The 21,501-nt window shown below is 39.5% G+C and overlaps 1 protein-coding gene across 2 annotated transcripts in view; it reads right to left on the reverse strand.

Moving 5' to 3' along the window:
* Positions 1-3,315: 3,315 nt before the first annotated feature.
* LOC145996591 (uncharacterized) overlaps positions 3,316-21,501 on the reverse strand; it is a 33,911-nt gene continuing 15,725 nt past the window's right edge. For both annotated transcript variants that reach the window (XM_083133138.1, XM_083133139.1), the window contains 5 exons: positions 13,141-14,464; positions 11,401-11,474; positions 10,874-10,942; positions 5,531-5,674; positions 3,316-3,647 (listed from right to left, as the gene is read on the reverse strand). In XM_083133138.1, the coding sequence (XP_082989264.1) occupies positions 3,513-3,647; positions 5,531-5,674; positions 10,874-10,942; positions 11,401-11,474; positions 13,141-14,464 (1,746 nt within the window). In that variant the 3' untranslated portion in view covers positions 3,316-3,512. The remainder of the gene's footprint in view (positions 3,648-5,530; positions 5,675-10,873; positions 10,943-11,400; positions 11,475-13,140; positions 14,465-21,501) is intronic.

A 21,501-nucleotide genomic window follows, 5' to 3' on the forward strand; every position in this document is an offset into this window, starting at 1 on the left:
TAATAAATTTGTCTTGGTCAGCAACTGTAGTGTATTTACAATATGGAAATAAGGCTTAAACGTGTTACCGCGAGACTCCAAGTTACTTCAGGCAAATACTGTCGTGTGTGTTATCTCTTGAACACTACACAATAAGCTACTGTCAACAATGAAAATAGCAGATATAGAGATTAACTGGCATTCATCCTGTGATCTAGTAAGCTAAAGAGTAGCAGCCATGGGGCTGGCGAATTGACTAGAAGCGATCTAACTCAAAATTGGTTGTTAGACCTGACCTTGGTACTCTAAGACTTGTTGGCTAAGGGTTTATCTATTTTACAGACAAATACGTTTCTGAACGTGTGTAGCACAAAAAAGGGTGTCGGGTTTGAATGCCGGTCTGGGAATAGAAGATGACGAGACACTCACTAAAATCACCATCTTCGCGGGTAGCCAAAACTGGCAGAAAAGCGAAATAAAATAAGCGAAATCAATAAAGAAATGTAACATTAATAATATAAACACTCCTGCTCGGTGTTAAATGGTCAGCTTTCGATCTTGCCATCAAAGTTCGCGGGTTCGAATCTCGATCTGGGCATGCGGGTCCCTTTAAGTGTCCTTTCATTAATTTGATCACATCATCATTCATCCGCATGACCGATATTAGCCAAAAATTGCAGAAACGGAAAATAATAAAGTTCTAAAACTTACGAACTATCCTGCAGCTGGTAGTAGAATAGAATTCTTTTACGTGTCGGGCTGCAGTTTTTGGATGTAGTTTCATAGCTATCGTAACGAGCTTCAACAATGAACAATTATTGTTGAATGTTCAACATTGTTGTGCTCCAAATATAAAAGTATTAGGTGATCTTGATACGTACAAAATAATTTAGGATGTAAAAGAAGGAGGCTCGAACTAAACGAAATGAAGATTGAAACTAAACATTAACTTACTAATTTTAACTTTTTTAATGTAGCCATTTTAACTTTGTTGCTCATTACTTGTATCTGTTCATTTTGAATTTCAATATTGTGAATAAGAATTGCGAACTTCTTTTCATTGAATTCGCCGGTATATTTAAAATACCAAATATTTGACGTTTGATTCAAATTGTAACGTTTTACTATAATTTAAAGCTGGATAAGAACTGAATGTTTTAGTTTTATTAGGTCTTTTCATCTATTTTCCCCACTTCTATCTATTACATTTTTTTTAAAAAAAAAACAAGCCCCATGGGACGCGGAACCCTTCAGGTACGAGACCCCGGGCGATCGCCCACCCTTTGCTACGCCTCTGTGTCCTACCAAGTTATAGTAAAAATTTGTACTATTTTTCGGGCTCCCTTAGGGTTCGCGCCCGCCTGCATTGCGGGCCCTGCGACCCTGTATGTTACGCCTCTGCATTAATGTCAGCTTTGTACTCATTCAGTATAATTTAAAAGAGTTTGTCTGTTCAGAGTTATATAATTGTATTTTGACTAAACCTGATTTTCTTTTTAGAAAAATTGGCTTCTCTGAGAAATACAACTCAAAACTCGTGTAGTAAGAAGTATATTCTTTATTTTTTATGGGAATTTTGTATTTAAGAAATCAGTAAAAAATCGATATATTTTCTTAAAAATGAATGTGTCGATTTTATATTACTTGCTAACATGTTCTATTATCATGTATAAATTACTGCAAATGATTTGTGTCCTACATTTCTTTGATAGCATGTCCTGCTTTTCTCTTACAGCAATCTGGTAACTTTCATGACAGCCAACAGGAGTGCTACAAGGAAAATACTAGGCAAGTTCAAGAAGAAGTTGTAAAACATGGTTAGTAACAAAGATAAGCCAAACTTTCCGCTTATGACGTTCTACTACAAAACGAATTTACTGATTTGTTGATATTTAAAATCAGGGGCACACATTGGCTATCTCCTTTCCTCACCCACTGACAACTACAAAATCATAGGCAAGACACTTGCACTAAAATAAGACACCTAAAAGAATTTAATCTACTTCAGGCATAGATCAAGTTCTTAGGAACAAATAGGGTGGAAGAGGTTACCTTTTCTGAACGCATCCAAAAGTCAACTTCACTTCCACGTAGTAACTAACTTAAATGTTGCAGGTAAACGAGGCTCTGGCGCCTGGACCCAAAACCAGTATAATCCTCTGTTGGGCTCGTGTTGCATCGTCCATATATGTTTGTGAATTCGCCTTCATCCATATCACCATCCATTACTATCGTCGACATTAGCCAAAAGTGGCAGAAATGAGACGTTTAATAAAATAATACCAAAATTGTAGAAAAACTGAGTCCAGCCTTCTTTAATTATAAAATTTTAAAAATATATATAATTGCATGATGTCCTGCTATGTACTGCCCTCTTTTCAACTGCTTGTGTTCGGGGTAAGTCAGCGTTCGAGCGGCTAGCGACAGCTTTAGCAACTTTGATATGTACTGTCCCCAGTGACTTATAACGTCACGTATATATTGTCTGCTAAGCAAGATGCACTAACAGCACTCAATCTAACGTGCCTAACCTATTCACATGTTTATTTCTGCTATTGGATGCATACGTGAGTAGGTTAGACAGGTCAGGTTTGGTACAGTCAACATATATCTCCGGTCGCTAGATGCTCGTGTTAAGCGCTCGTTCTGAGATAATGTACATGTGTTGCTTCTACTCTTGACAAGAAGTTTCTGTCTCCAAGTGTAGTTAAAATTCTTGCCCGTCATAACCTAAATATTGACAATGAACATTGTTGTTCACGTATTCAAACATTGACTGCTGCAAGTAATTCATCTTGGATGTAGTGGAAAATCCTCTACCGATGGTTGAATTATAGTAAAGGCTGGTGTTGTTGGGTAGCATGTTTTTGCACTGCGAGTTGTAAGATACATTTGTTGTACACAGTAAGTAATTAATAACTTTTTGCTGTCGCTTTCACTACTGAAAAGTTTTAGGGGCGAGCAGAAAGCGCCGCATTCCTTCATGATCGCTGACGTCAGGCCAACGAGAGGCTTTTTTAGTTCAGTGACGTAGAACGTGAATTTCAGCAATGATCGAATGCGTATTCCTCAAGAACGAAAACAAATATTGTCGAGATATTTTTCGCGTCATTTCTGTATCATTATCCGTAAAATGAGTGGACTTAAAAAATATTTCATGTCTGAGTTTAAATGTCCATTCTCAACACCCTCTTTGAGCACGGATATTGCCACAAATGATGTTTCTCTCCTGATTGCTGAAACTTGTAATCGCCGGTCGAAATATAATCATAAATAAGGCACTTGTTGAATACAAAATTAATGAAACAGCATTGATGTTATTCCATATTATAATTCAGTAATGTAAATTTTTATACATAAGTTACAACGGCTTCTGTAGTAATGTACATTTTTATACATAAGTTACAACTGCTTCTGTAGTAATGTACATTTTATACATAAGTTACAACTGCTTCTGTAGTAATGTACACTTTTATACATAAGTTACAACTGCTTCTGTAGTAATGTACATTTTTATACATAAGTTACAACTGCTATGAAATTTCTTCTGTAACATTCCGTCTTGTCCTTGGTAGAGGAATGGGACGAGGTTTCAACTGTTCCTCTTCCATCTCATCTTCTCTTGTCGTTTCAGTATTTTGGGCACAGCTGTCCTCGTATAGAGATTCCTGGAAGAAAAATAGTAACCTTTTGGAGAGACTCCAATCTGTGAGTGCATACTCATTTTTTACAGACATGACTTTTAAAAAGAAGTTTAATGTTCAAGTGACTTGAAAGTTTCACTTTGGGGGATAAGATGGACAAGGGCGCCCGCCCCCTTTGCCCTCTTCTGCGGGCGCCCTTGTAAGCACAAATACACAAGAGGCACGAGCTGTGAACTTGCACCCATCTACCTAGTTGCTATAAGTCGAAGTTGCATCAAACTTGCCAAGGTAAGGCTGCATCATGCTTGTCACAACTAGCCCTAAGCAGCCGGTCCCCGTGACGGAGCGGTTAGCACATCGCGCTACCACGCCAGGGGTCCCAGGTTCGAATCCCGGCCTGGGCATGGATGTTTGTGAGTGTTCATTCATCAATTTCATCATGCCATCACTCATCCTCATCTTCACAAAAAGCCAAAAGTGTTACGTACAAAAGCGAAGTAAAATAAAGCAAATCAATCAACTAGCCATAAGCTTTCGCCAGTATTCTTTCTGCAAAGCAACAATACTTGCGAAGACTTACTTATCATCACTTACATCGAACTTGCATCTAGCTTGCAACATCAAACTTACTTTGACAAGCTATAAGCATGCTATCGTAAGTTTGCCATAAGCTTACGTGCTATCTTCGGAAACTGAACCCGTTTGTGAATACGGAGAACTTCAATTACTGAGCAGACAGCAACCGTCTTCATGGAATACTTCGATAAAGCTAAAGGGTTGTGTGGTGTGCTCTCGGAATTTCTACTAGCATTGTGGGGCTGTATTTATTTAAACATCGAAGAGCACGCTGTGGCTCAATTCTGAGCGGCACAGATATCTGATTGACACCTACAGCCCACTCCTTTACACGATGGCCAAACTGTGGCAGTTCTTTCCTAATCGACTGATCTTAAGGTTTGGGATTTGGCTGGCCAGATCGCAGACTTTCTTCGAGAATATATCCAAGGCAAATTTTTATCCGGTGGCAAGGTATTGAGAATTCTCAAACGTCAGTCCAAGAAGAGATTGAGGCTGTTAATCATCCAAGGAAGGACTGTGCTCCTAGTAATAAAGTAAACACTTGACTAACTTCTTAAAATACCTATTTACGCTACTCTTATGCCTGTTCGAGAAGGTTCACCTAATCCACAGTTGCCAGGCCCCACTCAGTCCACATGGTAGCTTCTCTGTTTTCCGAAATACGATATTTTATCGTGAATGCAAAAAATATTGACCTTGGAAACTATGCGCAGTATGTTAAGTGCGGAACAAAACTGTTTCATTCATATGGTATTCAATTTTAAAAAAATAAACACTTGTAAAAAAAACATAGCCAGGTGCTTTAAACTTTGTCCACGGATATTCATCACGATATCTTTCTTTGTTAACAAAATGTCACGGATTGAATGGAAAGACAAAGTTACAAAGCACGCAAATAACCACAGACTCTAAAATATTAAGTATCAAAATGTGTTTTAAACAAGTCTAAAAAAAATGTTTAAAACACCGTGCTCTAACCCTCTGTAAAAACAAAAAACGAAGTCGTGTGATTTAAATATGCTAACCCTGATTCGCGAGAAGTTCGCTTGTATCGAAGCCGCTGGAGGCCATTTACTCCATGTTGCATTCAAGACATAGACATGCATTGTGGTGAATCAGTAACAGCAATTTGTGTAAAATCGACAGCCAGGGGATAAAATCCTTGCAGGCCTGCGTCAGTTCGGAATATCAGTAACAGATTAACCGAATTCAAGTATACAGTACTTTCCTTTTCCAAGGGGGAGTTACATGCTATAGTATTTGAAGTCTGGGCTTCTGCAAACGTAGTTCATTGTCACTATACTTGAGAGAAGAAATGAAGCTAATACCTGCACTGATTTCTTGGTTGCAAAATCTCGTATCGTGTCGTTGATACTGCGATGGCTTCCTCGAGTCTTCCTGTGTTCCTTGACAGCGTCTGCTCCTCCGTGGTGCATTACGAAGGCAAGGAGATCTCTTTCCGAAATCTTGTTCTGGAAAACAGGAAAACAAAGAATTGAGACGTCTGATGCCACAGGTCTTGTTTTTACAAGCCTACCTTAATCTACATCATATTTTATATGTCCTGTGAAAGCTTGTAGGCTATTAGATAATATGTTAATGTTACATATAATATGTGTATTATAATATAAAATATATTACTAATTTGTGTCCGTGTATAAAAGCTGTTGTTTACATTCCTGTCCATGTATTCGCAAAGGAGAATTCTGTCAGTACAGAATATAGAGAGATATGACTTTTGTCTAGCTATGCTATGTATTATTCATGCAAGATAGCAGTGGGGCAAAGATCGCACGCATAATGCTTACCCGGCATGTTTCCAACGCAGGATCTGCATCTGATCTGTTTGCCCGAAATATAGCGTCGAGAGTGATTTCTCACAATGAATTATTGGGAAGTTGTTCGCTGAATATTGGGATACACATAGATCATTTCTTGATTGTTCTTTAGGAGTGTTTCTAGCATAGCGTGCGCAAACCCTGTGGTTACGGGGAGGGGGTGGAGGCAAAGGTATCGATGAAACTTTAGCTGGGGAAGAAAAACCTCACTCCATCTCACTATTTATTGTACAACAGGGGCGTCAGTGCCGGATCTACAACCGCAAAACCCCGCAGTGCGGGGGGGAGGGGCGGAGACAAGTAAGCCTTTAGGGTGCCCTCAGCCATTGACATAGTAGAGGGTTCACGTATGTATAAAATAAATGTAGTTACTCAGGCTTACAGAGACGAATACAATATATACAGGTGTTCCCTGTGCATATAGTACTGTGTCATGAAGGCATATATTTTGGTATGTGGGAGTAGGGTCCCACATATTTTCGATGTCCGACATCTTGGAAGTGATGTGATCATCCCCACAGGGTAGGTACTATTTGATTGTGGCTGGGTGGGCCCTGGAGCCGCTTTATGTGGGGGACAAAGCCGGAAAAATTCCGATCTTAGATCACCCACCCCGGGTCTCCCGCGTGGCAGTCTGACTAGAATTAAATCAAGCTAGAAGTTCACGAGAAATGCAGTGGTAAAGGTTTCCTCAACCTATCTTTAATGAGGAAAAAGTTATGACTGCATGATTGTAACATATGTATCGTTTTCCAGGTGTGAGAAAACAGTGTCGAATCCGAAGGGGCCAGGGTGGTTCGGGACCCTCCAGTTCTCGTTTGCCCCCCAACCCTCTCCCTGTATAACTTTCAACACGTTCGCACACAACAGGTGGGAAATTACGCAGGATTCTGCTCTGAAATGGGCAGAATCAATAATGTGGAACTATCACTCAGTTTGAGTGTCTTTCTTAAGCTTGTGCGCTTACTATTCTAGTATTTCATTTTTCAAACCGACAAGGAATTATGGAAAACGCATGGTATATTATGAATGAATATGTGCGAGAATAGAGAAAGAAGAATGGCGATACTGTAGTCTTCATGCTCTTGAATGAGCCAGTAAATTGCAAAATAGAAACCTTTGTTTCCCCTTCGGAAAAGTCAAGCAGAAGTTGAAAGTATTCTGTCTTCAATATGCCACTGTTTTATATAATCAGGATTAGTATTTTTTTTTACATGTACCTGTATGTGCTACTTCATACTGCATTGACGTGGCTAAAAGTTTCAGTGTTACATATTTTATAAAGAGTTGAATTTGTGCAGAGTAAAATTAATTGAAGTTACTTCTCAACGACAAATGTACATTGCAAAATCATGTAGCAATTTAAACTATGAGATTACTGTTACTTTGATATCAACATTAAGGCACTGAAAAAAAACAAGGCTATTTTTTATCGTCGTTAAAACAATAAATATACAACACGGTCATGTTTTTTTATAGGCCGAAGATGGAAAGTAGTGGGATTAGGGTAGAAAGTTGAGGCGGGGGGTTGACAGGGGTGCCAAAAATTGACCTCGCCTAGATGAAACTTTTATCTCGGGCCTTCCTTTTTTATGTAAATATGTGTGAAGATATTAAACTCCTATAATGGATTGTAGGATAAACTTAATATGATAATCAAATTCTCAGTCAAAAGTTACATGTAAACTATTATGTTGTGTAATTACATAATCACAGAAATACAGTGAATTTTTTGTCCAGCTAATAAAGTTCAATGTACCCTGATATATATGCTTTCTTGTCAAAGCTAGTTATTGTAATTACAATTTTTCAAAGGTTAACTCAAGTGTATTAGGTCCCAACTTAAGAAAAAAAAATGCACATCGCGGACTTCCGCTTGGAACACACCAATGTGGTTCCCTATGAGCCTAACCTGTTTCTATCATGATCAATTGTACCCAGTCTCAACATGAGATCAAGAATTACACACACACACTTACATTATATATGTGTTATATACAGGGTGACAAGAAATAACCCGTACTAATGTTTGTGATCATAAAGTTATTAAACCGAAACAATTGAGCAAAACAACACTGAAGAACAATGACATGGGACCTTAGGAACAAGATATTTCAGCCGGTTTCGAAGTGGCCTCCCTGGGCGGCGATACAGAGGTCCAAACGTGCTTTGAAATTTTGGGCGATGGGCAGCAGGTCCTCGGGCGACAATCGGTTCCACTCATGATGCAGCGATTGCTTCAGCGACTCCAAACTGTGGTGGCGTTTAGCACATACCCTGGTCTCCAAAATCGACCAGACACTGTAGTCCATTGGGTTGAGGTCCGGCGAGTAGGGCGACCATTCCGTCGATGCGATGAAGTCCGGAAAATGGGTTCTGCACCACGCTTGCGTCATTTTCGCCCTTTGGGCCAGAGCGGAGTCTTGCTGGGATGTCCATTGCGTATCGCTGAAGTGCTGCTGGGCCCACGGAAGGACGACGTTCTCGAAAATGTCGCAGCAGTACACTTCTTGGTTGATTGTGACCCCTTGATCCACGAAAATCAGGGTCGTCTTGCCGCTTGCGCAAATTCCGCCCCACACCATGACCGACTGCGAATTTTGGCGGTGTTCGACGATGGCTGAGGTACCGGGAGCCTCTGCAGACCAGGTCCTGTTGTTTTGGTGATTGTGCGCCTGCTCCACGGTGAACAGCTTCTTGTCTGTGAAGAGAATGCGCTCCCATTGCTGACCTGCGGCCCGGTGCTTCAGAGGGTGGCATCTTCTGAGTCGCAGGCGCTTGATTTCGTCCGTGTGAAGCTGAACTTTTTAGAGCTTGTACGCCTTGAGGTTGAGGTTCTTTTTCGCCATTTGCCGCACCGATTCGCTGTTGATCCCGATCTCACGGGCGACTTTTCTCATGGAGACCCTCGGATTTCGCTGAACTCGCTTTTTGATGATCTTGCGGTTCTGGGACGTGTTGACGGTAGGCTTTCTTCCTCTTCCGGGACGGTCGCCTTCATGGCTGAGCTCCTTGAATCGCCGAACTGCGTCTGAGACTGTCATTTTTGGAACACCCAGCAAACAAACAATTTCACATTGACGCTTTCCTTGACGCCACAGTTCCAAAATTGCCGTGCGTTTAGTTGACAGTCTGAAACACAAAGACTGTAATCGTTATGAAGCTGAAACAACAGGTACAGTTACAAAAGACTATGGAGAATCCAATAACACAACAATTATTTGGCTACGGTAAACTACATTCTTGGCAGGATACGCCAAACTTTGTACGGGTTATTTCTTGTCACCCTGTATAGAGTATATTTGGTAATATTTTGCGGGGAGGCCCAAGACTTGTAGATGCGACACTGAGGGGCGTACATAGAGTGTGTCCAGACCTACCAAAAATTACTGTATTAGAATAATTGCAAGTTCAGAGGCACCAATGTTCTCTTCTCCCGTTAATTTCCCCTCTCTGTGACTCAGATACTAATTTACGTATAAACCATAGGCGTAGCTACGGGGTGTGCCGGTGTGCCTAGGCACACCTTAATGGGCTGCTTTATAAAAGAGAATTAAAGACAGATATTTCAATAAGAGAGAAAATAAGCGGAAGTTTGTAAGAAGTTGAAAATGTCATTACTTGGTACAAACGTGTGCATTATCGCTGATGAAATGAGTGTCTGTAGTTTTTCTATTCTTTTATGTCATTGGAGAGAGAAGATATTTACTGCATTCTACTCTGTACTGCGGCGCCTTTCTTCTATACCTGTCACAAGCTGCACGTGTGAGAGAGTTTTCTCCAAGCTTACTCAAGTTAAAACTAAATTAAGAGCAACTCAGAAGCAAGATAGATTGGAAGCCCTGCTCTTGCTATTTGTGGAACAGCAAAAAGCTTCGTCTATTGATATAAATGAAGTTATTGATGAGTTTAAGAACATTGTACCTTTTGACAGACATCTCTCGTTATAGATGACGTGTATCTTGATGTATTTGTTTGTAACATTTATGAACATTTTGTGTGTGTGTAATTTCTATGCAATTTGATTTTTTTCTACTACATATATTCAGAAATTTTCAACACTGTCATTTAGTGAATTTATATTCCTTTACAAACATCAGTGCAGTTAAAGAGCCAAGTGATTGTATTGCAAAATATGCTATTAAAAAGGTACAAGACCTCATTTTTTTTCTTTGTGCACATCCAAATATAAAGTTCTAGCTACGCCTATGGTATAAACATGGTATCGTACAGCAGATTCAAAACAACTACACATAATTTATTCATTTCCAATGTATGGGAAATTTATTCTGCAGACACAGAGGTAACGTAACTAACAAATGAAGTATGCGGGATTGTTAATAACAAGAAATTTGCTAGAGAACGAAGTGAGAGAGTCCAATTACATAGGGAAAAGTTCACCTTCCTCCTCTCCGTAGTTCTTTGGAACTTTCGTGGGCTTGAAAATATTATTTTTTTCTTTAGGGGGATATTATTGTTTAAGAACGGTTATAAGATTCCTCTACACTAAATTTCTAAGTGAGAGTATTAGGATGACAACTGCTCCCTCTTTTCCCCTCCTTCCGCACGTCTATGAGATCTAGTACTTCAAAATTGGAATAGCGACAAGCTTCTTCCCAACATGACATTATTTTTAGAAATAAAAAAAAATCTTTGCTAAAAGCTCGGTCAAGCCTTTACAGTTTTAGGAAATAAATATCTCAACACTCTCGTCTCTTACCGCCTTCACATACAACCAAAGGTCGCTGTAAGCTGGAATTATATTAAATCCAGTTCTTTTCGTGAAAAACTTCCATCCCAGACAAACGTGAAATAAGATAAAAGTAAAATTACCTTCTGAATAAAATCCTGTATTGACGATATCTCTACATTGTCATCATCAGTGCTAATTGTGCTATTATCCTGCAATAAAAGACAAGTAAGTTACGAAGGTAATTAGAAAGAAAGCATTACAATGTTAATCAGAGCTGAAATGTAAATTGTGGTGGTTTCACACAATCATTGTTAAGGAATCATGAAACATGTAAAAACTTCGTGCGGAAATTATTATTCGTATGTGGTTTCAAAATCTTACAGGCAGTTCTTAAGAATGTTTTATGTATTTTTTTCATTTCTGGGTTTGTTTCGCTTCAAGTGGAACCAGATATTTCCATTAAATTTGTCTCCAGAGGATTGTTCATCTCTGTTGTCAATGGTATTTCTAGTAATAATTATATTTTCATTTTTACTGTTGCATTCCGTAAAGGAAAATCCACATTAAATTCTACTCGCTTTGCTAACTTACACTGTAATATTTATTCGTTAGTTTTGAGTTGACAAATTTTGGGCTTCCAATTATGAAATAACATTTATGTACTTGCCTTTCGGAATTCAGAAGTGGTAGGTAACCTTTTCTCATCTTTTGTTTCAGTAGCTGATGATCTGTAGTCGTCGCCTGAAAACAAAATACGAAGACCAATCGTCAAAGTCTAAAAAAAAATAATAGCATTTTGAAGTTATTTTAAACCTAACGTCAGTGGCAGCCCAGGACTTACGAAAGGATGGGGTGGGGGAGGGGTCACGTATTCTTCTTATTAGTAGTCAGCCCTCCGTTTGCCATCTTCTCCTGCCTTTGGCGTTCTCTTTTTTTTTACTGGGCCCAAGGGGAGGGTTATGACCCCCACCAACCCCCGCTATTGACATTATTAACGACATTAAGCTCTCTTCTTATCATGTTACATATATTGTTTATCATATGTATGTCATTTATGAAAATGTAACTTATCTGTGATTGTCTTGGTTGTAATTAACCATGCTTAACTGATATTCTATAACAAATTATTTCACGCATCTGTATTAACCTTCGAACATTATTATGGCTTACGCCTGGTTTCATTTCTGGCTATTACGTTTTATATATTTGCTGATATTATTAAGTTCATCATTATGAGTGGCGCCAACTTATATGGGCCCGAGGGGACCGAGCACACACAATAATACATGTTGGTATTGAGATCGTTAAATAATAGATTTAAGAAAAAAATAAGTGAAGATGCATTATTGGTATGCACTGTATTCGGCTCTCCTACTGCTAGGCAGGTGGCTTTTGTTCGTGGTTTTTGATAAGCGAGACTGTCAGTGCAGTTCATCTGGTGTGTGCAGAAAAGCAGCAACAATGGAGACAAGTGTCGACTTTCTTGAGTGAGGAAGGAGTGGGATTTTCTAATTTGAAGGAAGTTTAATTTTGTGTGAACATTGATGTTTCAAGGTTTTCGTAGCCTTATTTATCATCGATAAATTTGTAATTAAATCAAGCGCCCGCGTGTGCACTACACTCTTGCCAATTGTTCCGAAATTGTAGATTTAAATTCGATTCGGCAAGTCTGCTTGCCTGCGAAATTGGATGCATGTAACACCTCAATTCAAGCCCATAAATTTATTTTATCTATTTTAATTAAAGTGTTTTAGAATTACAAAAGTAATCATGCGCTTTTGCCAGTGAAGATATTGGAAATGTTGTCCTTGTACTGCCACACCATTTCTCCATCTCTTGACAAAGTTTCTTTAATAATCGTTCCTTACGCTTCTGCACGGATTTATATTCACAACAATGATACATAAATATTATTTTATACTTATGTTGCGGCTTTATAATAACACTAATAATACTTTTCAACACTCAATACTTATCGATTTAGCACTTGTTACCTTGAGCAAACTAAACAGAAGCTAATATAAACCCTTCTTTAACATGACATATCCGTCTGTATGAAAGTAAACACTGACATTCACGGCCACGTTCCGACGGGATCTGATCTAGATAACATGTTGATCAGAGATAGCTGTATTGAAGTTTTCCGCTGTGTGTTTACCAAAGATAAACTTTACGAAACCTCGACTTGAAAGCTAACAAATGCAATGTTCGCTTGAGTTGATGGGTTACGTGTATCACATAGATCACCGCGCGCAATATTTAAACGAAGGCACTGTAAAAATCATGTTTATGCACAGATTATACACCTATATCACTCATTTGAGATCTACAGTGATATTCTACAATCAACTTTTGGTACTGTATGAAATTTCATCTTGAAAGGAAACGAGAGAGATAGACTAGTTACCTTTAAGTGTTGTGTCCTTTGGTCCTACTGCAGAGTCTCCATCCGGAAGGTCCAAACTTAACTGAGAGACTTGTGAGGGTGGAGGTGGAGCAGGACGTTTGAGAGGGTTTTGCCTCTGGGGCTTAAATATCGATGACACAGACATGGCTGATGGATCTTTATGATGGAGATTTTCTGTTGGTTCCGAGGTCCCAACTGTTTTGAGAGAGCTCTGATCTGTTGAAGACTGTTCTGAATCATCGGAAGCTGAAGTTAGAGCTCGAGGTTTAGAATAAGGAGACCTGTAAGGTCCGATCGGACAAGGAGGTAGTGGTCCTTTTGCTTTAGGAATTGGAGGTATTGTTGTTCCAGGTGCGTGATCCATTAATGTAGCTTTGGTCACTGGTGTGGGTGTTGGTGGAGCTGCCCGACGCAACGTAGTAGTGCTTTTGTTTTCCGATGCTCCTTCAGATATGTCTCTGGACTGACTTCGTATATCAGGTTGAGTAGATACAGAAACCTCTGGTGCTGAAGAAGCATGTACAGGTTTAGAGATACTTGAAACGACTGGTTCTTCTTCAGGTTTTGCTGTGCTGTCAGAAGAATCGGCATGAAGAGCGTGTTGCTCTGAAGCTGAAGTTAGAGCTCGGCTTTTGGAATAAGGATTCCTGTTAGGTTCGATCGGACATGGGGGAAGCGGTCCTTTTGCTTTAGGACTTGGAGATATTGTTGTTCCAGGTGCGTCATCCATTAATGTAGCTTTGGTCATTGGTGTGGGTGGTGGTGGAGCTGCCCGACGGAACGTAGTAGTGCTTCTGTTTTCCGATGCTCTGTCAGATATGTCTATCGACTGACTTCGTACATCAGGTTGAGTAGATACAGAAACCTCTGGTGCTGGAGAAGCATGTACAGGTTTACACATACTTGAATCGACTGCTTCTTCTTCAGGTTTTGCTGTGCTGGCAGCAGAATAGGCATGAAGAGCGTGTTGCCGTCCACAAATGTCTGAGCAACCATTTGAGCAAGAACATGATTCAGGATGTCCAGATATGTCTTCTGAACCTGTTTGAAGAAAATTCAGCGGCGAAGAAGGTAGTGAGTTCGCTTCGTCGTCTGAAGTTGAAGCTAGTGTACTTATGTTGTGAGTTGATGAGGAACTGCTTGGCTGCTTTAGCGGGGAAGGCGGAGGAGGAGGAGGGGCGGGTAGGCTGTGCCTTTCCAGATTTCTCCGAGAATGTCGTTCATTAGACGAGACAAAATGTGATGTTCTTAGCTCGTCTGCTTCAATGCAGTTTCTATCTTCACCGTCCAGTGTTTCCCTGTCAGTTGTCATATTTCCATTGGTCTTTAATAATACGAAAAATATATTAAACATCCAAAATTCACAAAATTAATATAGTACGCAGAAATTACATGTAACGACTCGAGTTCAAAAGACTGTATTGACCTCAGTTTTATCTTTTTATAACATTCACAATTAAGTTGTATTAATGATAAACATCTTTGATAAGAAGAAAGACATTTCATTATCACTGTTACTGTTCTAATTATGTATTATGGGATATAGTGTAATATATACCAATTCGTAAGTAGATTTCTGTATTTTCTTTCTTAAAACAAATAATATATTTGTACTAGTTGCTAATACAAAACTAACAGTAACAATTATGGCGACCTTCAGCCAGGATTCGTGAATATACCGCGTGAGGCACCTAAAAGTACCACCTGAAATAGCGAAGAAACCAGAAACAGTAGCGATGTGAGGTTTGCGGGAAACAATAATATCAAATGGGGCTCGTAAATCGGAGGTAAGGGGTGGGTCGAAAAATATCGACAAATGGGGCATCTGGAGCAAAGTCATATTTTTTTAAACGGAACGATATACAATAACATGCATAATATAAAAGAGCACACGCAGAGAAACACAACGCCGTTGGTCTCATGCATCTACTGCACATAGGAACAAAGATATGGCCATGTGAAAATATGTAAACAAACTAACAAGTGGCCCACTTGACCGTCAGTACCACGGCATGTAAGACTTCTCAGGTGCCTGACAGAACTGCCTTTACGCAGAGCAAGTTTTGATAGCAGGTCCACGAGATCGTGTTAGTTCATAGCAAGCAGTCGTAGTGGTAAGAGCGAAGATTATGGTGTTCACAAACATAGAAAAAGCGGACATGATCCTGATTTATGGGGAATGCCGAAAGAATGCCTCAGAAGCCTACCGTGTGTACGCAGAGAGATATCCGGACAGACGACAGCCATCTCGACGTCCGTTTGGTAAATTATTTATTACATCAAGAGACACCGGAAGTGTAACACCACGAGCACGTGTGCGGAACAAGTCAACTACAGGTGAGGCAGGTGCAACAAATGTTCTCGCCGCTGTTGCTGTGAATCCGCACGTTAGCTCCCGTGAAATTGCCAGGGATACTGGGATGAGTCAGCGAAGTGTATTGCGCATTCTGCACACACACAAGTTTCACCCATATCATATCTCCCTCCATCAGGAACTTCACGGGAATGATTTTGTGGACCGTGTTCGGTTTTGCACATGGATGTTACGACACGACACACCCGATTTGTCACGTATCCTCTTCACTGACGAGGCAACTTTTACCAATCATGGAAATGTCAACCTAAGGAACATGCACTATTGGTCGGTGACAAATCCACATTGGCTTCGCCAAGTGGAACGCCAGCGCCCATGGAGTGTGAACGTGTGGTGTGGTATAGTGGGTGAACATCTCATTGGCCCTTTTTTTTATACAAGGGACACTGAATGCTGACCGATACATACAGTTTTTACAACATGAACTGCCTGTACTATTGGAGGACATACCACTTCAGACAAGGAGGGAAATGTGGTACCAACATGACGGGTGCCCAGCTCACAGTGCAAGACGCGCTACAGCATGTGTGGAAAATACATTTCCAAATCGTTGGATTGGACGTGGAGAGCCTGTCAAATGGCCAGCTCGTTCCCCAGATTTGTCACCGTTAGACTTTTTCCTGTGGGGGAAAGCTGAAGGACATTGTCTACCAGGATGTGCCAACAACTCCAGAGGATATGCAACACCGCATTACTGCGGCCTGTAGGGACATTCCCTACGAGATGCTACATTCTGTGCAACGATCTTTGCGTGGGCGTCTCGTTGCCTGTATCGCAGCTGACGGCCACCACTTTGAACACACACTTTGACAGGTTTGCGCTTCTTACGCAGTGGTTCTTCGACATACTGTCATGGTCATTTTCATTATGCTGTAACACTGTCAAATACATGGTGCTGACGATGTCTACTGTATTTTTTCTTCCTTTAACACGTTCTGTCTTCATCTTGTCCAATGGCTTCCGACATCTCATACTTGTACATGCCGTGGTACTGACGGTCAAGTGGGCCACTTGTTAGTTTGTTTACATATTTTCACATGGCCATATCTTCGTTCCTATGTGCAGTAGATGTATGAGACCAACGGCGTTGTGTTTCTCTGCGTGTGCTCTTTTATATTATGCATGTTATTGTATATCGTTCCATTTAAAAATATATGACTTTGCTCCAGATGCCCCATTTGTCGATATTTTTCGACCCACCCCATACCTCCGATTTACGAGCCCCATTTGATATTATTGTTTCCCGCAAACCTCACATCGCTACTGTTTCTGGTTTCTTCGCTATTTCAGGTGGTACTTTTAGGTGCCTCACGCGGTATAGTATGAAAGTTTTCTTCTGATTACTTTAAATAATGGATCGGAAGCAACATTCTTACAACTTAAGAACGGGAGTTTTCTTAAGATCCGATGTCGTCGATAGTTTTGCATGAACAACATGATTTGGCTGGCCATTTTGGGTTTTCTAAGCTTTATAAGAAGTGTTCTAAATTCTATTTCTGGCCTAAGTTGAGAGGAAGTGTCAAGTCATATTTAAGTGATTGTGTGGAATGTGCAAGGACGAAACAAAACACAACATATTACCAATGAGGAGCTTCACGTGATTTCTTTCAAATTACATCAGTTCTTATCTTTAGACTTGATTGGTCCATTGCCATTATCTCAAGGATATCAACATATTCTGACTATTGTAGAATTAACCAGCAAATATGTTATGGCGTATCCTCTCAGGAAGGCAACAACTCGAGAAATTATCAACAGAATTAACTTAGGTTATTTCCATCATTATCCTATGTGTACAGTTATGTTAACGGATAATGGATCACAATTTAAATCCAGTGAATGGGAAAAATTTTTGAAGTCAATTGGTGTAAAGCATATTCTCACTTCACCATATTCGCCTCATGCGAATCCAATTGAGAGATATAATAAAGAGATCATTCGTTTGCTTAGATTCTTTTGTAAAACCAACCACAGATCTTGGTCCAAAGTTTTAACAAATGTTATAAAATTACTAAATTACTCATATAACGAGGTTGTTGGTTTCACTCCGGCTGAAATTTTTCTACGGGAGGAAGTTCGGGATAAAATAACTTCTGTTATTGACTGGCCAGAAGAGATGAACGAATTGTCTTGGACAGCTAAATATATTCAGTTAATTGAAACAACTAAACGTTCAAAATCTAGAAAGAAGACTCATTCAAACGCAGAAACCCCTACAATTGTTCAAGGTGATTTGGTTATGGTTAGGAATCATGCAAGAAGTTCTGCCTTGAACAAAACTATCCATAAATTTTATGACTTATGTGGGGCCATTTTTGGTGGAGGGAGTGAAGAACAATTTCGTGAACTTGGTGTCTTTAGATGCACAACAGATAAAGTGTAGACACAATTTACAAAATATCAAACCCTTCCACTGTTCATTGGAGAAGAAACACTAGTTGTTGTTGAATGTTAACAAATAGGTGGGCAAGGGTAACAACGTAGTTTCGAATTGATTGTCATTCTTTGAATATTTTAAAGTTATGTAACTGTTCGATGTGTATTTAAGATCTTGTATCTTTTTAAGCCACCAAAGTATGATGTCTATATTTTCTTCACCCCAGGAGGGGAGGTTATTGTGACTGTCATCTTTTTATAACATTCACAATTAAGTTGTATTAATGATAAAAATCTTTGATAAGAAGAAAGACATTTCATTATCACTGTTACTGTTCTAATTATGTATTATGGGATATAGTGTAATATATACCAATTCGTAAGTAGATTTCTGTATTTTCTTTCTGAAAACAAATAATATATTTGTAGAGGTAAAGGTGGTATTATGAGCCATTCATATATTATGAGCCCCCCCCAATATCTGTTCATGGAGTGGCCTCAGCCTGGTGGCGATGATTTGAACTGCTAATTTAGTAACGCCTTTTGCCGCCAGAGAGTTCTCGTTCAGTTGCAGCTGATAGTTTATGAGTGAACGTGTTCTTTTTGTTTTCTCGATCTGAAAAACTTTGAAAGGTAAGTATTTTGCTTTTAATTGCAGTACTTATTCATTTAAACTCATCCTAGTGCATTATTGCATTGGATAAAGCATGTTTAAAAGATTGTTTTTGTGTAGATACTATGTAATTTTGCAAGTAACAAAGATTCGTTATGCGTGTTTCAATTCCAATATGGCGAGGGTTGTAAAATGAGCCCCCATCGTGCTTGGTATATGAGCCCCCAAATTTTAAGGGGCTCATATTATATACACTACAGGAGTGTTTTCAACTTTGTCTTTTCAGATGCCACGAAAAGTGCTAGGTCCAAAAAACAAGACCAAAAGAAAAAACTGGAATACTGAAGATATGGTTAAGGCGATCAAGGCTGTAACAAACAAAGATATGGGATTGAAAAAGGCATCAAAAATGTTTCTTGTTCCAAGACCTACTCTTCAAAGACTTGTTCGAGTTGACAAACCACCGGAAGAAGCAGCTTTAACAAAATTAGGGAGAAAACCTATAATGGGCGAGGAGCTGGAAAGTGAATTAGTCGAGTATTTACTTATCATGGAAAGTAAATTCTATGGTCTTACCAGACAAGATGTTCGCAGAGTAGCTTACCAACTGTGTGAAAGAAATGGAATTAATCACCCATTCACAGAAGAGGGGTTAGCTGGTAGAGCTTGGTTCGACCACTTCATGAATCGCCATAACAATGTTTTATCTATTTTGAAACCTGCTGCGGCATCGTTCCCAAGAGCAAATGGCTTTAACAAAGAGGCAGTCGACAATTTCTTTGATATCCTGGAAACCGAGTACGCCAAACACAACTACCCGGCAGATAGAGTATTTAATGTCGACGAGACAGGAATATCAGTCGTTCAAAGCAGGATCCCTCGAATCATTGGGTTGAGAGGAAAAAGACAAGTGGGAGCTCTAAGTTCTGCTGAACGGGGCTCTCTCGTGACAGTAGTCTGCTGCATGAGTGCAGGGGGAACTTTTGTACCTCCTATCTTCATTTTTCCCAGGAAAAATATGTCTGAGCTTCTCATGAAAGGCGCTCCACCGGGGGCAATTGGTAGATGTCATCCGTCCGGTTGGATACAAGCAAATATTTTCACAGACTGGCTAACGCACTTTATTGACAAAACTAAACCCTCAAAAAATGACCCTGTGCTCCTTATTCTAGATGGCCACAACTCCCACACCAAAAACATTGACATTGTGAATCTTGCCCGAGAAACTGGCATATCCATTGTAAGTTTACCCCCACACACATCGCATAAACTGCAGCCTCTTGACAAAACATTTCTTGGCGCTTTGAAACATCACTACAGTGAAAACATGAAAACATACGCAAGTGGATGCTTCACAGTGAGAGACCTGTTGGGCCCTATGATATTGCCGAACTATTGGGAAAGGCTTATTTGACTTGCCAGACCGGATCCATTGCTGTGAATGGGTTTCAGGTTACAGGATTATATCCGTGTAACCGGAATGTTTTTTCTGCTGTGGACTTTGCACCTTCCTCTCAAGAGGTACTGGATTTGGAAACCCTGCGAAAAGGCAAAGGGAAAATACCTAAATCCTCCAACAATGCAGTAAGAGGACAAAACACAGGTACCGAAACTCCTCCACAAGAAGATAATCAAAATGCATCTGCGACGAAAAGTGTAGAATCAAACGGCGCTGGAACTGCAAGTTCACCAGTTTTGGAGAATGTGCAAGTAACAAGATTCCAACCAGCTGCTGAAGATTTGGCATGGGCAGGGCCTTCCGGTCTGTGTAAAGATAAGGAGAAGAAGATTCCCGGACACACTGTGTCTCCAAAAGATATCTGGCCTGTTCCCGAACCAAAGAGGAAAGTGACTAACAAAGGTCCTAAACCCTCCAAGGCAGCTTTGATTACATCGTCTCCGTACAAAGATGCTCTGTTGGCTACTGGAGAAAAAAGAAAGAAGTCAGACTCAGCTGAAGGGAAGAGACAACTGAAGGATAAAAAGAAAAGAGATGATCAACAGCCTACTGAAGAAACAGAACTTAAAACAAAGCATGCAGTGAAACCGAAGCTTCATCAAGATTCAGATAAGGAATACTGTGAATCAGATATCGATTCTGGGGAATCTGTCTTAGAAACACCAATCGGAATGGAATATCCCGGTGATGAAGAAGCAGTTTGTCTGTTCTGCGAGGGTCTATTTTCGGATGATAACCGAGGAGAACTGTGGGTGCAATGTCTCATCTGTGAAATGTGGGCACACAACGACTGGGCTGGATGCGAGAAGGATATTTACATTTGCGACTTTTGTAAATAGACATTACAAAAAACAAAATAAAACTTTTTAAATGGTTTCTTAATGACCCTTTCCATTGGTCTTGTAATGATTTTTTCAATGATTTTGTTAAGAACTCTTTTATGATATTTCACATCATAATATTTTTTTAAGGTTTTGTAATGAATAAAATGTTGTTTGTATGATTTAATTTGTCATATACTTTTCTAAACCAGTTATTCTATTATTTTTTCCTAGGGGCTCATATTACCAGCACAAAACTTTTTTTCCACAAAATGACTTGTTTTGTATTTTATTTTTTTTCATATCCTTAAAGTTTCTCAAATTGGTTTTTATTTTAACAATAGTTGTATGAAATGTTGTAGTTAAAGTTATCATAAGAATCTGAACAAAAAAGTTAAAAATAAAATTTAAAAAAATACAAAACAAAATGGGGGCTCATAATACCACCTTTACCTCTACTAGTTGCTAATACAAAACTAACAGCAACAACGTCATGTAGTATATCAAGCACATAATTCTTGTAAACTGGAACATAGCATGAAGAAATAAGTGAATATCCTTTACTGTGACTGGAAAGAAAATTGTTAAAGACGTGACTCTTGCACTTTTAAACTGCACAATTTCAGACAACGTATGAGTAATAAAACGGACAGATAAATAACAATCAACATTTTATCGTGTTAAATAAAGTAATATAATAGTTACAAAGTCGGCATTC

Source organism: Lepisma saccharinum, chromosome 12 (genome assembly GCF_977018435.1).
Source record: "Lepisma saccharinum chromosome 12, izLepSacc3.1, whole genome shotgun sequence".
NCBI classification, from domain to species: Eukaryota; Metazoa; Arthropoda; class Insecta; order Zygentoma; family Lepismatidae; genus Lepisma; species Lepisma saccharinum.